The following is an 18,568-nucleotide window of genomic DNA, read 5'->3' as shown; positions in this document are numbered from 1 at the left end:
AGAAACACTTCAGGCCAGAAGAGATTTGGCATGAAGTATTCAAAGTAATGAAAAGCAAGTACCTGCAATTAAGACTGCTCTATCCAGCAGGACTGTAATTTGAAATCAAAGGTGAAATAAAGAGCTTCCCCCTTCAAAGTGCGTGCGCGCGCGCGCGTACACACAACACACACACACACACACACACACACACACACACACATAAAAACTATCACCCCCTTTCTACCCTAGGTAAACATAAAGAGGTAGTGTATTTTTTCTTTTGTAAAATATTCACTGCATGTTTTTATTTTTAAGTGGCTTACTTTTTTTGATGCTCTTTCCAGTTAAATCAGCTCAAATATTTAAAATCCAAGTATTTTCTTTTTGGCTCGATTTTCAGATTGAATTCACTTGCCAACAAAATAATATGATAGTATTGGAAGATACAATAAGAAGACTTAGATCTGTAAGTACGTTTCTCTTAAATAGATGCAAAGGAATAATTTTTATTTTGTTAGTATAAAACTACAAAAAAAATATACATATGTTTTGACTCTCATGAATTTTGTGAGCAATAAATGTTTGTGTTCTACAATCAGCCCTCTCAGCCTGGTGCACAAGGGTACTCCCATCTGTAAGAGCGATGCTGTTCTTGTTTTGTTTCATAATTACTCCTAGAGGTGGGAAGAGCTTTTGGTTGTGTTTTTTTTTAATGCCCTTAGCTGTTAATTGATTTAAAATGATAACTGAGTAATTTAATTCTCAAAATATAACATGAGTTTGTCTACACATTAACTTTTATTCTTAGTAATAAATTACTGTAAGTCAAATTCTTTGAGTAATATGTTTTCTTTAACAATGTGAAATGAAAACTCTGTTTAGACATTTTAGTGTTGTTATTTAAAATATTTAAAACACCTCTGTAAATATATTTGTCATTTCCTCCCAATATAGCTTTGGTAAAATAAAGTTGTGAAAGAAATGTTTCCAGCATTCATTTAATTTATTCATCCCTGAATACTTAGGGAACAAAACTTAATTGCTATACAAGTTATTCTAAGTAAATTAATTTTGTTTCTAGGATTTGTAACTGTATCTGTGGACATTTCTGGCCTCTCTGAAATTTCTTTACCATTTTTTCTTCAAAATTATTGAGTAAATTTAGGGGTACGTTTAGTTTAATAAACATATAGAACGTTCGGGGAGGGGAGGTAAGAGATCAACCAAAGGACTTAAATGCATGCATATGAGCATAACCAATGGACACAGACAGTAGGGGGGTGAAGACATGTGCTGTGGGGTGGGAGCGGCTGGGGAGAGGTCAATGGGGGAAAAAGGAGACTTATGTAATATTATAAACAATAAAGAATTTAAAAATGTCAAATGTTATGTCATAATAAAAAAATAGAACATTCAGAAATGCTGAAAAAGAAAGATATCTGCATTTTTAAAAATTATTTTTAAAACTTACCACATTTATTGTTTTTAAGGATTCTTTTTGTGTTCAACTTCATGTAGTAAATGATGCTGAAGTTTAGCTTGAAATAATGGCCTAATTTTTTCCTTCCTGGCAAGATAATTTTAGAGACTGTAAAAGCACAAAATAAATCTCCTTCCAGACTTGATTCCTTTGTCAAGACTTTAGAAGCAGACAGAAATTACTACAGGAGTGAAGCTCAAAATTTGAGAAAGATGATCAAAAGCACATCTGAAGGTCCAAGACGCCCGTCTCCATCTTCTCGGGTAGGTTTTGGAAAGTTATAAATATTTTGGAGTTTGTTGCTCAAACTGACTTCTATTCTTTGATTTACCTGGAAGTAATTCATGTTGATTAGCATGAATTGGTATATCAAAGAGAGGTCTCTTTGATGGACAGTAGATCATTGAAATTGGTTCTCTATCCCTAGCATTTGTCATGGTTGGGAGGTAATCAGACAAATGTGGAGCAATTTGGGGGGAAGTTGTTTAAAAGAGAGGTGATTTGGCCTGGGCAGGCTAGCTCAGTTGGTTTGAGTGTCATCCCTATACACTAGGGTTGTGGTTTAGATCTCCTGTCCCAGGGCACATACAAGAAGCAACCAATGAATGCGTTAAATGGAACAATAGATTCATCTCTGCCCGCCCCCCTCCCTCCCTCTCTCTCTCTCTCTCTCTCTCTCTCTCTGTCCCCTTCCCTCTCTCTCCATCCCTCTACCACTCCCTTCTTTTTTCTCTCTCTAATACCATTCAATCAATACGAATTAAAAGAGATGAATTTTAAACTTTCTTTTATCATTTCATTTCCTTATATAGTCACTAGAGGCCTGGTGCATGACATTCATGAATGGGAGAGGGGGCAGGAGGGGGATCCCTCAGCCCAACCTGTGCCCTCTCGCAGTCCAGGACCCCCCAGGGGATGTCCACCGAGGGGTTCTTAGTGCTGCGTGGAGGTGGGAGAGGCTCCTGCCACCACTGCTGCACTTGCCAGCCATCAGCCCAGCTTCTGGCTGAGCGGCGCTCCCCCTGTGGGAGTGCACAGACCACCAGGGGGCAGCTCCTGCATTGAGCGTCTGCCTCCTGGTGGTCAGTGCATGTCATAGCAACCGGTTGTTCCGCCGTTCAGTAGATTTGCATATTAGGGTTTTATTATGTAGGATGTTTGCTTAAGTGGAGACTGTGTACTGCCATCAGTAGTACTTTTCTATTCATACTACAGGTCAAAGAAGAATTTCAAATCTTTTATATAATAATTGTAGGGTACAAACTGTGATGTAGAGCTTTTGAAGACAAGAGACCGTGAAGAACTTAAATGCATCCTGGAAAAATATGAGCGTCATTTGGCAGAAATTCAGGGTAATATCAAGACTCTCACATCTGAGAGAGACAAGACCTTTCTTCTTTATGAGCAGGTAAAATTGTTTATAAGGAAACAATATATGTAAGTAATAACAGTTAATTGTAGAGGTATATAATTCTTTAGGTATGCTTAAGTCTGCCAATCAAATTAATTTACCATTTGGAAATTACCTTTGTTTATAAGATATTTTTAATGAAATGTAATATATTTCCAACACAGTATATGTGCACACACACACATATATGATATCCCCAATCCCATAAGAGATTGGGGATTAAAAAATGCTGACATATCATTTTGATATACTATCAGTCACTTTAGAAACTGCCATAAATTTTTTTAATTTTAGAGAGTAAAATCAGTTTGTAGTTTATCTCTATTTTTAGCTTAAAATTCATTTCTTCACTCAGCAGATATTAAACTCCATACATTACCAACATAATTTCATTTAAAGTATCAAATTTTATTAAGAATTACAGCAAGTTTGTGCAGGTTATGAGCTTGCTACTGTAATGGAATAAAGTGATAAGATGCAGATACTGTGGTGTTTTTTAAGTTTTAAAGTTTGCCTCAGTGGATTTTACTTTAGTTTGAAGTCAAGGTTAATAATCTATTTTTAAATAGCCAAAGTGACTTTGGATACCATGATTGTATGGCCTATTTGCTTCATATTATATATGAGGAGGCAAGGCTAATAAGGTTAACTGATTTGCCCAAGAACAGCAGGATTCAGAGTCCAGATTTTCTGACTCTGTTTGGGTCTGCTCTTTGCCATTTAGTTAAGCTTGTTGAAGATGAATTGGCCTTGTGGAAATGGATCAGTCTGGGCATATCCTATGTAATAAAACCCTAATATGCAAATTGATCTAACGGCAGAATGACTAGTCACTATGACACACACTGACCACCAGGGGGCAGATGCTCAATGCAGGAGCTGCTCCCTGGTGGTCAGTGTGTTCCCATAGGGGGAACGCCACTCAGCCAGAAGCCAGGCGGTGGCGGGAACTCCTAAGGACCCCTCGGGGGATGTTCGCCTGCTGGCTTAGGGTGCAGGCTGGGCTGAGGGAGCCCCCCCTCCAGTGCACAAATGTCATGCACCGGGCCTCTAGAATCTTAATATATAAAATAAATGCCCAATGTATACTATGTCATAGCATGGAATCCTTTTGGTTAAAACACAGTACTGTTTTCTTTCTAATCTCAGTCTTGTTCATTTCTTTTTCTTCTCAGCAGCATTTTAATAAGATTTTATTATATTTAAAATGTTAAACATTATATTAGCTATTTAATGGATAGTCTCTTCTATAATTAGCTTTCTTATTTGTAGTTTGAGCAGTTTAAAAAGCAACTACCACTTCTAAGTGTGTAGGTCCGTGGTCGGCAAACTGCGGCTCGTGAGCCACATGCGGCTCTTTGGCCCCTTGAGTGTGATTCTTCCACAAAATACCACGGCCTGGGCAAGTCTATTTTGAAGTGGTGTTAGAAGAAGTTTAAGTTTAAAAAATTTGGCTGTCAAAAGAAATTTCAATCGTTGTACTGTTGATATTTGGTTCTGTTGACTAATGAGTTTGCCGACCACTGGTGTAAGGTGATAACTTTGCTTTGAATTCCCTGGTGTCTTTCTGTGACATGAACCCTGAGCCAATGTATGTATGCAGGATTATAAGACCACTGCTAGGGGGCAGGAAATCCCGTAATGAGAAGCCTGTGTGCATTAGTGTAAGGTATGAGATTATTTTACTGAAACCTCTGCCTTGTAAATCCTATACTTGCATATAGTATAAGTGATTTTCAAATCTTTGCCATATTCCTTTTCTTCAGACAATTTTATATTGAGATTTGAAGTGTAGAATAGTTAATGAAAAGCTGCTGTGATCCATCCCACTGTCTCATTAAGCCATGGAGTATCATGGAGCACAGTTTAAAACATTCACAGACATTGTTTTCTATGTTTGCAATCTAGTTAGGGGGATAAAGTATATTGCCTTGTATTTATTTGTTATTTTAGTGTAAATAGTCTAGAAGATATTGTAAAAAGAAAATAAGTGGATATTTTTATTTAAGGTGATTAAGGAAATCTTTCCTAGACTCAGTAGAGTTTGAGTACTGAGGGATGGATGAATGGGATTGGATTTGGCCTATGTGCCAGTAGCTTTTGGACTATATAGAGAAGGCTGTTCATTGGGCCTTACAAAGGGTTTATACTTTCTTTATAAGCAATAGGCAGTTTATATATATATATATATATTTAAATATATTTTATTGATATTTTACAGAGAGGAAGGGAGAGGGATAGAGAGTTAGAAACATCGATGAGAAAGAAACATCGATCAGCTGCCTCCTGCAAACCTCCTACTGGGGATGTGCCCGCAACCAAGGTACGTGCCCTTGACCGGAATCGAACCTGGGACCTTTCAGTCTGCAGGCCAACGCTCTATCCACTGAGCCAAATCGGTTTCGGCAGCAGTTTATATTTTGAAAGCAGAAGAAATATGACCAAAGCCACATTTTTAAAATTTCAACAATTTTGTATTATCTCATACATTTTATATGTTACCGTTTTATATAACAATCTCTCCTTCAAAAGAGCTAGATGAGGGAGAAAACGGACTTTTTAGAAGGCTGTTACAGTTGTCCATGGGAGGCAAAAGGAACTAAGCTAGAATGCTATCAAGGAAGATTTGACAAGATTTGATTTAAGCAAAATGGGGTATGAGTAGAAATGTTTGAAGTTCTGTTTTGAGTGACTGAAGAATCATGATAGTAGAAAAAGAATGAGGAAAGTCATTGATGGAAAAGATGTGTTTGGTTTTAGAAAGATGGAGGACATTCAGGTAGTAATGGCCATCAGGTAGTAAGAAATGTGGGACTGGAGTGGGGAGAAAAGCAAGAGCTGAATAGGTAAATTTATAAGTCATCTGCTTAGAGGTAAGTTTTGAGCCTTCAGAGTGTGTGAAGTCTTTGAATGAGAGCTAGGGAAGTTTATTCAATGGATAGAGGAAACTATGAAAGAAGACAGGAAATGAAGGCAGAACTATGGTATAAGACAAAGGGAGGAAGAAATTTCAAGGATTGTATTGAAGAAAATGTTAAATGTTGCCAAAATATCAAGAACAGGAACTGAGAAAGAGCCATCAGATTAGATGAGGTCCTTAGTTGTAATTCTGCAAAGTGATGGGTGTGGGAGCCAAGTTAGAGTGGGATAAGAAAGTGTGTAGTAAGGAACAAGCCATGGTAGGTAGAGACACTTAAAAGAGAGGAAAAGATAGTCATAGGATGGTAAATGGACACAAGAGGATTAAGTGATAGTTTTCCAAGATATGAGAGCCTGTTGCATGGTTGAAGGCAGGGGAGAAAGAGCCAGGGGAGAGAGTGCTATTTGAAGTGAGAGGAAATAATCATATCTGAGTCAGGGATATCTTAGAAGACACTTCAGGAGATGAAGTCCAGAAATCTGGTGAAGGCTTATGGAAATTGGGAAGTAATTTATCTCCCTCTGAGACTTGGAGACTAGCTGAATAGATAGTGATTACAATCGGGAGGAAGGAAGATAAGGACTTAAGCCACAAGATAGGATATGAAATTATCTGCAAATGTAGAATAGATTTGAAACCGAGAATGGTTGAACAGTATGTAGAGAGTATGTTGGGTTGTCAGTAAGTATTGGTGGGCCTTTCTGCCAAGGTAAAGGTAGCTAGGAATGACTGCGGCATGCACACTTATGTAGAGAAAGACTAGAACACTATGATAATATTTCTTAAACCAGTATTCTACCTGAATTGTACTGAATTCATGTTTATATCACAAAGTGAATAGATTATACTATATATATTTCTTAGTAAATAATATTCTCTTGCATTGACTGCCTCCAAATGAATTAAAACATTTTTTTGTGTGTGTGTGAAGCAAACTTCTATTTGCATATATCCATTTGCATTTGGGGGCATCGCTGGCATTTATTTGTATAAAGTCAAAGTTAATGCCATTATTCTATTCCATGCATATTGATCATAGGTTTGGATTTTAACTGGCTGGATATAAGATAGCTATATTTATGTTTGTTCTAAAACTTGTTAAATAGGAGTCTACCTATTTAAATAACAGGCACAGGAAGAAATTGCTCGACTTCGACGAGAAATGATGAAAAGCTGTAAATCTCCTAAATCAACAACAGCACATGCCATCCTCCGGCGAGTGGAGACTGAAAGAGATACAGCCTTCACCGATTTACGAAGAATGACCACAGAACGAGATAGTCTGAGGGAAAGGCTAAAGGTTTGAAAGAGTTTTATCTATATGAACATTTGTGAAATTCAGTGCAGTGACATTGAAAACACTGTTTTGTTTATGTCTTTTAACCAGATTGCCCAAGAGACAGCGTTTCATGAGCAAGCTCACTTGGAACAAAGGATAGAGGATCTGGAGTGTACAGTTCCTAATGTAAAGAAAAATCACTTTTGCACTTTTGGCTATAAACTGTCAATGGCTTTCTCCTTTTCCTTTTTTGTTCTATGTTCAGAGAAGTTACTTTATTTTTCTAAATAAGGTTTGTAGTCCTAAAATATTGAAGGTGGTATATCTGGTGTAAATTGTCAATTCTTTGTTGTTTATTTTCTTTTAAAAATGTGAGTAAAATCTTTTTTATGTTAGATTGCAGAGTGAGTTCTTTTTAAAAAAAAATCATTAAGGCTGCATTCACAGAGATTCTAGCAATTTTTTTCCATCTCCCTATTTCATTCAAGATAACAATGCCAGATGCAGGGAATCTGGGTTATTCTACTTAAAGAGTAGCTAGGGTAGAAAAATTATGAAATAAAAATTAAAGAGAAAAATATATGTAATGAATTTAAATGTGAAGCATCACCTTTTTTTAGTAATCAAAGATTTGAGATACTATGAATATATATTTGAGATATTATGACTATACTAGAGGCCCTGTGCACGAAATTCGTGCATGGGGGGTGTGTCCCTCAGCCCAGCCTGCACCCTCTCCAATCTGGGACCCCTCGAGGGATGTCTGACTGCCCGTTTAGGCCCGATCCCTGGCCTAAATGGGCAGTCGGACATCCCTCTCACAGTCAAGGACTGCTGGTTCCCAACCACTTGCCTGCCTGCCTGCCTGATTGCCCCCTTTAACCGCTTCTGTCTGCCAGCCTGATCATCCCCTAACCACTCTCCTGCCAGCCTGATTGATGCCTAACTGCCCTCCCCTGAAGGCCTGGTCACCCCTAACTGCCCTCCCCTGAAGGCCTGGTCACCCCTAACTGCCCTCCCTTGCAGGCCTGGTCCCTCTCAATTGCCCTCCCCTGCTGGCCATCTTGTGGTGGCCATCTTGTGTGCACATGGGGGCAGTCATCTTTGACCACATCAGGGAAGCCATCTTGTATGTTGGAGTGATGGTCAATTTGCATATTACTCTTTTATTAGATAGGATAGAGGCCTGTTGCACGGGTGGGGGCTGGTTTGCCCTGAAGGGTGTCCCAGATCAGGGTGGGGGTTCCCTTGGGGTGTGGGGCGGCCTGGGCAAGGGGCCTGTGGTGGTTTGCAGGTCGGCCACGCCCCCCAGTGACCCAAGCAGAGGCCCTGGTATTTGGGATTTATTTATCTTCTATAATTGAAACTTTGTAGCCTTGAGCGAAGGCCAGGGCTGGCCAGAGTGGGTAGGAAGCTTGGCTTCCTCCATCGCCAGGGGCACCCCAAGCCTCCTGCTCTCTCCAGCTCTGTGGCTGCTGACATTTTTGTTGGGATTTATTTATCTTCTATAATTGAAACTTTGTAGCCTTGAGCAGAGGCCAGGGCCAGCCAGGGCGGGCAGAAGCTTGGCTTCCTCCATCGCTGGGGGCAACCCAAGCCTCCTGCTCGCTCCAGCTCTGTGGCAGCTGCCATCTTGGTTGGGTTAATTTGCATAGTCACTCCTGATTGGCTGGTGGGCGTGGCTTGTGGGCAGAGTTATGGTCAATTTGCATGTTTTTATTAGATAGGATAAACAATTAAGGGAATTTGATTTTCTGTTACCAAATTTAATTGAATATGTTTATAAATTTATCTGTATTATGTTATAATTGTAACTGAACAAAAAAAATGGAGGTTTGGCTGCCTGGCTCAATAAAAGCCAAATTCGTGAGACAGGTGCTGATACAAAAGGAAAGGGCTTTTATTCAGGAGCCACATGACCTGGGAGAATGGCAGACTCCCATCTGAAAGACCAATCTCTCTTCCTACTCAAGCCTGTGGTTCTGTAGGGATAGGAAGGGGATGGCTTTTATTTATTTATTTTTTCTGTCTAATTATCTTGTTAACTTTTGGTGTGTTTGGGGCCCATCCACTCATCTTTCTCAATTGTGGTTCTATCCATTCATATTTCTAGCTTTTGGTGGCTGGGATCCTATCCATTCTTATTTCTAGCTTTTGGTGGTTCAGTGTAAGAACCTCTCCCTGCTGCCATCTTGGCCAATGGGGGAGAATCTATGTAACATAATGACTGAAAAAATCAACAAGGAATAGATAGGGGAAAATAATTTAAAAAAAAAAATTCCACTCTATATCTATAATTAGTTAATGTTGACCAACAAATAAATTATTTTTGCAAATAGGATATGTATGCTAAAGTCAAATTGAACCAGATTGAAAATGTAGATGGATATGCTATTCTTGGTCCTACTCCACAATACTTTGTCCATACAGCCTCCACAGTCAGTATTCAAGTCTAATCTGATTATCTCATTGTATAAATCTTGTCACATACCAGTTTTTACAAAGAGAGGATGTCTCTTTAGGAAGATCATTAGGACACTTTTAGTGATGGCATAACCTTGTCATTCTCCTTGTATAGCTTGATGACGAACTTATGGAACAAATGTCAAATGTGACTTTGATGAAGAAAACAATAACCACTGTGGGAAAAGAAATGAAATCACTAGCAAGAAAGGCAATAGATACAAAAAGTGAACTTGGCAGACAAAAAGCAGAGAATAATTCTTTGAGGTAAACTAAATTGCCTTTGAACAACTAATAGTTTATTATAAATAACTCTGCTTTTTGTAGTGTATTTTATAATGGTAATTAAGTTATTTGTTGACTTGAATTTTGGGGAGGATTATTAAGAAGCAGTTGTAGAAAACTCAGTATATGTTAAATGATTTCCCCAAGATCAATCACAGATTGATAATGCCACACTTAACCAGGACTCAAACTTTTAGTAATCTCAATCTTACATTTGGAGAAAGTCTCAATGTTTAGTAAAAATAGCTTCTACAAAGCCATTCTGGGTACAGAGCATGTTTGATTTTGGTATTTGATTGTTAATTTACCTTTATAACTTAAACTATGTTCTGTGGTCTGAACAGTGTAAGAAGACATAAAGCATAGGTTTTACAGTAGCTTAGTAAAGGTGTGGTTTAGAATATAATAAAAAGTCATAGAGAAATAGGAACATGTAATGGAATTTATTAACTGTGTCAAGTACTGTGCTTTGCACTTCCTACATACTGATATGGTAGCAGAAGACTTTCCAGGCAGTAAGTGTAAGTGAATAAGTTTTTGAAGACCTCCATGCTAGTGGTTTTGTTTTACTTTTAGCATCTATTGATGTGAAAAATAGAGTTTCTATAGATTCAGGAAGGTTGAATTTCAGTGCATCTATGAACATTTGAAAAATAGTAATTCATGTGAATGTGAAAAGTTACAGAGAATACTTGGTTTACATGAGTTTCTGGAGTCTTCTCTTTGATCTTTCAAGGGTCTGTGATGCATACATTGGAATCACTATCAGGATAGAAATTTACTCAACTTCTTTCCTTCATTTATTTTTAATTGCTGCTTAAAAGGATATTGCAATCTTAGGTAAAATTTAAAAAGTAATAAAATAAAACAATCTCAACAAAAAAACACTTGGAAAATAGAGAAAACTGTAAAGAAAATTTAAATCACCCATGATTCCATAACCCAGGGAAAACTTTTATTAATGTAGATCTGTTTCTAACCAGAGATACTTTTATCTCTATGTATATAAGCTTTCTATGTAATTGACATCATATTGAGTGATATATTTAAGCGATTTCACTTAATTGTATACAAAAAGGATTTTCCCATGTCATTAGAGGTTTTTCGAAAGCTTTTTAGTAGTTTACTAAAATATTTTAACAGATAGATATATAATTGGAGATTTTTTTTGTGTACATTTGTTTTGTTTTTGCTTTTTTTTAATTTTAAGTATAAACATATTTTTAAAATATATTTTTATTTATTTCAGAGAGAAAGGGAGAGAGAGAGAGAAACATCTATGATGAGAATCATTGATCGGCTGCCTCCTGCATGCTCCCCACTGGGGATCAAGCCTACAACCTGGGCATATGCCCTTGTCCAGAATCGAACCCAGGACCCTTCAGTCCACAGGCCAATGCTCCATCACTGAGCCAAACCAGCTAGGGCGGTGTACATTTATTTTTAATAGTATTATTGAAGTATATTTGACAATACATTTCAAATTTATTTATTTGTTTGTTTTTTGTTAATTCTCACCCAAGGATATTTTTCCATTGAATTCATTTTCAGAGGGAGTGGAAGGGAGGGGGGAAATGTTGATGTGAAAGAGACATATGGATTGGTTGACTCCCGCAGGTGCCCAGACCTGGGTCGGGGATTAAGCCTGCAACCGAGGTACATGCCCTTGATCAGAATTGAACCTGTGACCCTTTAGTGTGTGGACTGATGCTCTCTGTCCATTGAGCTAAACCAGCTAGTGCAAACTGCACATAATTAAAGTGTTCAGTTTGGTCAGTTTTGACATGTATGTACCCATGAAACCATCACCACAATCAGGATAGTGGCCCTAACCATCGCTCCCAAAAGTTTCTCATGCCCTTCTGTAATCTCTCCCATACCTTGCTAATCCCTAGGCAACCACTAATTTGCTTCTGTCATAGAAATTTGTATTTTGAAAAGTGTTATATAAATGAAATCCTACAGTATATATGCTTTTGTCAGGCTACTTTTATTCACCATAATTATTTTGAGGTTTATTCATATCAGATATAATCAAGAGTTTGTTTCTGTTTATCATTGAGTAATATTCCATAGTATGGGTAGTTTGCAACTTGGGGCTAAAACAAATAAAACTGTTATGAATGTTTCTATATGATTCTTTGTATGGGTGTAAGTTTTTATTTCTCTTGGATGAATACCTAAGAGTAGATAGAATAACTAAGCCATATGATGGATATATGTTTAACTTTTAAAGAACCCATAAACTGTCGTATTGTTTTGTTCTAACAGTTTTATAGTTTCAGCTCTTATATTTAGGTCTATGAACCTTTTTTGAAGTAATGTTTATGTAAGGTCTGAGATTAAAAGTAGAGGTTTGTTTTTGTATATGGGTATCCATTGCTTATTACTTGTTAAGATTATCCATTCACCCTTTAAATTGCCTTGGCATCTTAGTGAAAAATTGACTGACCATATATGTGTGAGTCTGTTTCTGAACTCTATTCTGTTTCATTGATCTGTTTTTCCATATTTATGCTGATACTACTCTGTCTTGATAATTGAAGCTTTATAATAAGTCTTGAAGTAAGTCTTCAAGACTTCAAGCCTGTAAGTCGTCTAACTTTATTCCATTTTAAAACTGTTTTGACTGTCCTATGCCCTTCACATTTCCATATAAATTTTAGAATCATCTTTATTAGGACCATTTATCTACAAAATGTTTATTGGGATTTTGATTATAATTATGTTGAATCTATAGATAAATTTTGGAAGAATTGTTGAACATATTGATCCATAACACAGAATATCTCTCCATTTATTTAGGTCTTTAAAAATTTCTCTCAGCTGTGTTTTATAAATATTCAGTGTACAAATGTTGCACACCATTTATTTAGGTCTTTAAAAATTTCTCTCAGCTGTGTTTTATAAATATTCAGTGTACAAATGTTGCACACCTAAGTATTTGTTATATTTACACCTAAGTATTTTATATTTTAATGCTATTATAAATTTAAGTTTCCTATTGCTTTTTGCTAGTATATAGAAGCAAAGTTTACTTTTGTATATTGCTCTTTGTATTTTTCAATCTTGCTAAACTCGTATTATTTAAGACTAGAGGCCTGGTGCATGAAATTTGTGCAAGAGTAGGCCTTCCTTCCCCCGGCTGCCAGCACTGGCTTCCCTCTGGCACCCGGGACCCGGGCTTCCCCCTGGTCACTGGCAGGCACCTGGAACCCAGGCTTCCCTCACAGCCCCAGCTTCGTCTGGAACGTTGTCTGGAAGGAAGTCTGGTCTAATTAGCATATTACACTTTTATTATTATCGTTTTTTTGTAGATTATCATGTTGTCCATAAATAAAGAGAATTTTACTTCTTTTCCAATCTGAATATCCAATCTTACCTTATTGCAGTGGCTATAATTTCTGTTATAATGTTGAATAGAAAGATGAGAACAGTCACCTTTGTTTAGTTCTTGATCTTAGGAGGAAAGCAGTCAATCTTTCAATATTGTAATCTTAGCTGTAGGCTCTTTGTAGATGCCTGTTGTCAGGTTGAAAATGTTCTCTTTTGTTCCTAATTTGCTGAGATTTCTCATGAAGGGTGGATATTGTATTTTGACAAATGCCTATTCTGAATCTATTGATCTGATGATATTTTTTTTACATTTTTTTTTAGTCAGTTAATATGGTGAATTTCATTAGTTTTAGATTGTAAACCAACTTTGTATTCCTAAATTAACTCCCCTTGGTCATGCATTATAATTTTTATGTATTCTTGAATTATATTTGCTAAAATTGGTTAAAACTTTTTACATGTATGTTTATTATTTCTCCCCAAAGCATTGTTGTTTTAGCTTTTGTGTTAGGCCTTTTATATATAGTGTGATCTAGAGGTCAAGATTCACTTTTTCCTCACATGGCAATCTAGTTGTTTCAGTACTAGTTGTTTCCTTTCTCACTGGATTCTTTGACATATTTGTTGAACATTAATTGACCATGTATATATGTGTATGTATATATATATATACATATATATGTGTATATACACACACATATACCTATTCTGCTATTTACATCATATATATTTTTTTATTTCAACTACTACATTTCTCATACTTATTTTGTACTTGTTATATATTTTTTTCCTTGGTTCTTTTTTCACATTGTTAATATCTTCCTCTTTTAATATGTTTACTAGTCTAATTTAATTTTAATGTATTTATTCTAATATATCTGCTCCTGTTACATTATATAATCTGTGTGTGTGTTTAAATAGCTGGTCTTTCAGATGTCTTATGATTTTGGCCTATGAACATATTCTTTCCATGGAGATAAGATATTATGTCAATCAATGCTCTGGGGATAATCATTGTGTCAACCACATTAACTGTATGGGGGACTGAAGAACCCTAAGATGGGAAAGATAATATTAAGTCGTAGTCACTGTCACTTTTTGCTTGTTGCCCCACGGGTTAAACAGCATTAGGAGGCACATCTTAACAACCTTGGCTGCACATTGGAATCAAATGAGGAGCTTTAAAAAAATAGGGATTCACCTGGCCAGTGTGGCTCAGTTGGTGAGCATTGTACCATGCACCAAGAAGTCACTGGTTTGATTCCAGGTCAGAGCACGTGGTTTTATGAAAATACTAAAAGGAAAATGTATACTGTTGTTCTTAAAAGTTTTAGATTTAAATACACTAAGAGATTGATGAAACATAAACATTTTAGAATTAGTTTTATTATTAAAATATTTGCAGACTTTTATATGAAAATACAGAAAAAGATCTTTCTAATACTCAGCGATACCTCGCTAAGAAAAAATATGAGCTACAGCCTACTCAGGGGAAAATTATGCGCTTGAATGAAAAAATCGGTGAGTTATTTTTTTCCTGGTATTACTTTTTCTTTAAGTCTGGTAGAAAAATGTTTTATTCTCTTCAGTTATAACCTAGATAAACTTGGAAGTAGGCCCTTAAATTAAAAGTTTTTGAGTCAATCATGGAAATATGTTTTTCATTGATAGTAAACTTTTTACTTAGGTTTAGGACCTTAAATACTTAGACATGGCTTCATATTTTTCAATGAGAAAATAACTAAATGAAGCAACAACAGTTTATAATTTCTGACTTAAGTAACTGGCCGGTTAGCTCAGTTGGTTAGAGCGTGGTGCTATAATTTCTGACTTAAAATTCTTCAATATTAAGTGTAGGTAAAAAAATCAGGATTCAATGTTGAATTTATAATATGGTTACTTTTAAATATGCATAACACTTTTAAATTTACAAGTTTTTGTATGATACTGTGGCTTGTTCATAGTTGTAATGAAACATAGCACACATATATATTACTTTTGGTGGAAAGTGTACATATATTTGGCTATATCTATGATATTACTTGGATTTATAGAGAAAATATTTTTATAAAGTCTTATATTTATGTTTCATACCAATGATCTCTGAAAATATGGTTATAATTTAATATTTTCATAATTGTAAAGTAAATTTTTTATTAGGACTATAAAAGAACCCATTTTAAAACAGAGGGAACAATTAAGAGGATCCAGGATTGAGTAAGAAGCCAAAGAAGTAGGAAGAAAACCCATGAGTGTTATTTTGGGAGGCAAGAGAGCAAAGTGTTTTAAAAAGGAGGGTAGTGTCAATTATCAGATGCTTTTGAGAAGCAAAGTAAGACAAGGATAAAAAAATGTTGATTGGATTTGGCACATTGGAGGTTTTGGTAACACCTACAAAGTTTAGATAGAGTGTTGGATGTGGAAAATGGAATAGGTTGAGGAATGACTGGGAAGTGAGGAAGTAGAGAAAGGAGAGTAGAGTCTCTTAAAAAGTTTGGCTACTAAGAGTAGCAGAAAAATGGGGTAGCAGTGCTCTGGAGGTAATCATCATGTCAACCACACCCTTTGCTTTCCTCCTAAGATCAATCTTGCTAAACTCATATTATTTAAGACTACAGGCCCGATGTGGTATCGGGCCAATCTTGAGTGGTATGTAAGATTGAGGATTTTTTTTAAAAAGCTAGGAGGTACTAGAGCTGTTTCAGAGCTTTCATTTATGTATTTATCTTATGCCAGTGGGAATGAACTCAGATATCTGAACACTCAAAACATATGGTTTGCCTGAAAGATAGTACTGCTCGGAAAAGGGAATTGATACAGTCTCGGGTACTATATAGATCATCCTCTTGGCATATGGTACTGCCTGTCCAGTGCTGCACTGGATGGGCGTGGGCAGGGTTAGCCTAGAGGTCCAGTGTAGCAGAGCTTCCCGGGCAGAGCTCTAGGCCAATGGTTCTCCCAGTGAGCTTCGGGGTGTGTCAGAATCCTTGGAGGGCAGGTACAGACCACGGAGCCAGGCTCCTGGAGCAGGACATGGACAAGGTTTTTGTATCTTTACCATTTTGGTCAAGTGGTTCTCAAGCTGTGTTGTGCATTAGAGTCATGTGGGAGGGGTGCTTGTTAAAACATAACTGCTCTGCCCACTCAGAATTTGTCATTCCATAGGGCTGGGGCTCCCAGATGAGGCTGATGGTGCTGGTTGAGAAAACACAGCTTGAGAACCACTAAATGACATACCTATAATTTAAGCCTTCAGCATTGACATTGGCTTGCCTTCAGTATTGACATTGTTTTCACAAATCAAATCAGACCTCCTGGGATGGTATTCTTTTTTTCTAGGAATTTTTAGAAAAAAATCAGAAAAATTTGGAAAAGCAGAATATTAGAAGATATTTGATTCTGAAGATAACCTAATTGAATATTTTATTAAGATCTATTAGTTACCAACTCATATGCAGCAGTGATTCTAGTCTAGGGGGAGGGGAAGTTAGGGGGAGTGGTTGTTTTAGTATTCCACCCAACATCATCCTATACTCTCCTCCCCACCACACATGTAAATCTACTTTAAGAATTTGAAATATAGGGCTTTCCTTTGCTATTCTGATTCAAATGTGTTAGTTGTGCTTTTACATTTATGAGTCATTTAGAATTTCCTGATTCATCTTAGTTTTTAATCACTAACAATAAAAGCCATGTTTTTATTTGGAATACAGTACTTATTTTTAGTCATTGAATATAATATAGCAGAACTTTGAAAAATATTTCAATCTGCGTGAACTGGAAAAAATGATCTTGATTTTAAAAATGCCTTTATCATTACATATTTAGATAATTTTACAAGGCGAAGTATTGCCCGGCAGGAAGAAATTAGCATTCTTGGTGCAACCTTACATGATCTGGCTAAAGAAAAGGAATGCCCACAAGCATGCTTGGATAAAAAATCTGAGAATATTGCATCCCGTGGAGAGAGTTTGGCAATGAAAGTATGTTCTGAGAACTGTGGTTTAAAAGAAATGTTTGCACTTGAATCTTAATCAAATAATAGGATTCTCTCAAATATTTTTTTTTTCTAGAGAGCTGAAACAAAATCTGATTTTGAAATATTTCAGGGTAGTCTTTAAGAACTATGTGTTATTTCCCATCAGTTTGTGATTAATATTCACTGACAATAACTAATTCAAATATCAAAATGTGAAGAATGATAATAAAGCAGTGAGACTGATTTCTTTTTAAAAGCACTGCAAAACTTATACCTCCAGGTAGCCACTGTGGGAGTCAATATGATTATTCTATTAAAACTGCCTTTGTAATTGTGTTCAGAACTAGATGCACATTTCACAACGTCCTTAGCCATTGACCATATAGACCATATAGAGCTGTTGTTGTTGTTCAAACAACATAATAGGTGTGCCAAAAAGGCAGGGAAATGTTGATACCCCTTTCTAGCTCATAAACTGATTCTGAAGGCAATTCCAGCACTGTTTTCTATAAATGTTTTAAACTGAAATAACAGTTTAAGATAATTTTTTATTTCATACTTATTTTTTCAAGGAGAAGGCCATTTCAGGCATGAAGAGTATTATCCCTGAGACAAAACAGGCATCAAGGTAAACCACTTATTCAATAAGAATTTGGGTATTTATTAGGAGCAAATATAGTAGGCAAAAGATAGTAAAAAACAAGGGGTTTAGTGTTATGTATAGAGTTTATAACTTTCTAATATTGGAAGGAGGCCTAAGTATGTGTAGGGAAGTAAAAAAAGGATATGGTGTTTGCCAAGAAATAGAAAGGAAAGCACATTCAAGGTAGAAAGGATAGCAGAGAACCATAAAGAACCACAGATACTGTTCGGGAGCCTCTCGAATGACAAATAGGTGAGTGTTGGAACCCAAAGTGTGAGAGGAGGTGTGAAGGGAGGAAAGGCTAAACACAGAGGCCTGTGTTACAGACGAAACGAGTCTTGATTTTATCCTTTGGGAAATAAGAATTCATAAAAGAATTTTGAGGAGATTTTTGCATTAGAAAGATTACCCAGGCTGAACAATGATGATAGATTGGGGTTGGGAAGTTGGGAGATGGGTAAGGTGCTTGCGAGGAAGAAAATCTAGGAAAATGCCAGGTTTGGGGCTGGGAATGAATACTGGACATGTAGAAAGTATGGAAAAAGATGATTTTCGCTGAATTACAAGACACCTGTAGATATGTCTTGGAAGCCGTTAAATATGAGCCTGGAGTCTAAGGAAGAGGCTGAGGCTGAAGGTAATGATTTCAGAGTCATCTGGGTATAGATGGGTTTGGGAGCCATGGATATGGATAGTATTTGTCTGAATGAAGGTTAGAATAAGACGAATCAGAAGGCTGAGAGTTAAGCTCTCAGAACTATTAAGTTTTAAGAGGGCAGAGGAAGAGGAA

General features: G+C 36.6%; 1 protein-coding gene across 1 annotated transcript in view; it reads left to right on the top strand.

The window, feature by feature from the left end:
* LOC308237955 (testis-specific gene 10 protein-like) overlaps window positions 1-18,568 on the top strand; it is a gene marked incomplete at its 3' end in the record, with an annotated part of 50,205 nt that overhangs the window by 13,710 nt on the left and 17,927 nt on the right. The window contains exons 5-13 of the mRNA XM_080649362.1: window positions 383-448; window positions 1,602-1,725; window positions 2,718-2,870; window positions 6,923-7,093; window positions 7,181-7,258; window positions 9,651-9,802; window positions 14,562-14,677; window positions 16,985-17,139; window positions 17,708-17,763. Of these exons, the coding sequence (XP_080505488.1) occupies window positions 1,675-1,725; window positions 2,718-2,870; window positions 6,923-7,093; window positions 7,181-7,258; window positions 9,651-9,802; window positions 14,562-14,677; window positions 16,985-17,139; window positions 17,708-17,763 (932 nt within the window). The 5' untranslated portion in view covers window positions 383-448; window positions 1,602-1,674. The remainder of the gene's footprint in view (window positions 1-382; window positions 449-1,601; window positions 1,726-2,717; window positions 2,871-6,922; window positions 7,094-7,180; window positions 7,259-9,650; window positions 9,803-14,561; window positions 14,678-16,984; window positions 17,140-17,707; window positions 17,764-18,568) is intronic.

This window comes from Plecotus auritus, assembly GCF_963455305.1.
Source record: "Plecotus auritus genome assembly, chromosome: 12".
NCBI classification, from domain to species: Eukaryota; Metazoa; Chordata; class Mammalia; order Chiroptera; family Vespertilionidae; genus Plecotus; species Plecotus auritus.
This window is presented reverse-complemented; position numbering and strand designations above follow the sequence as displayed.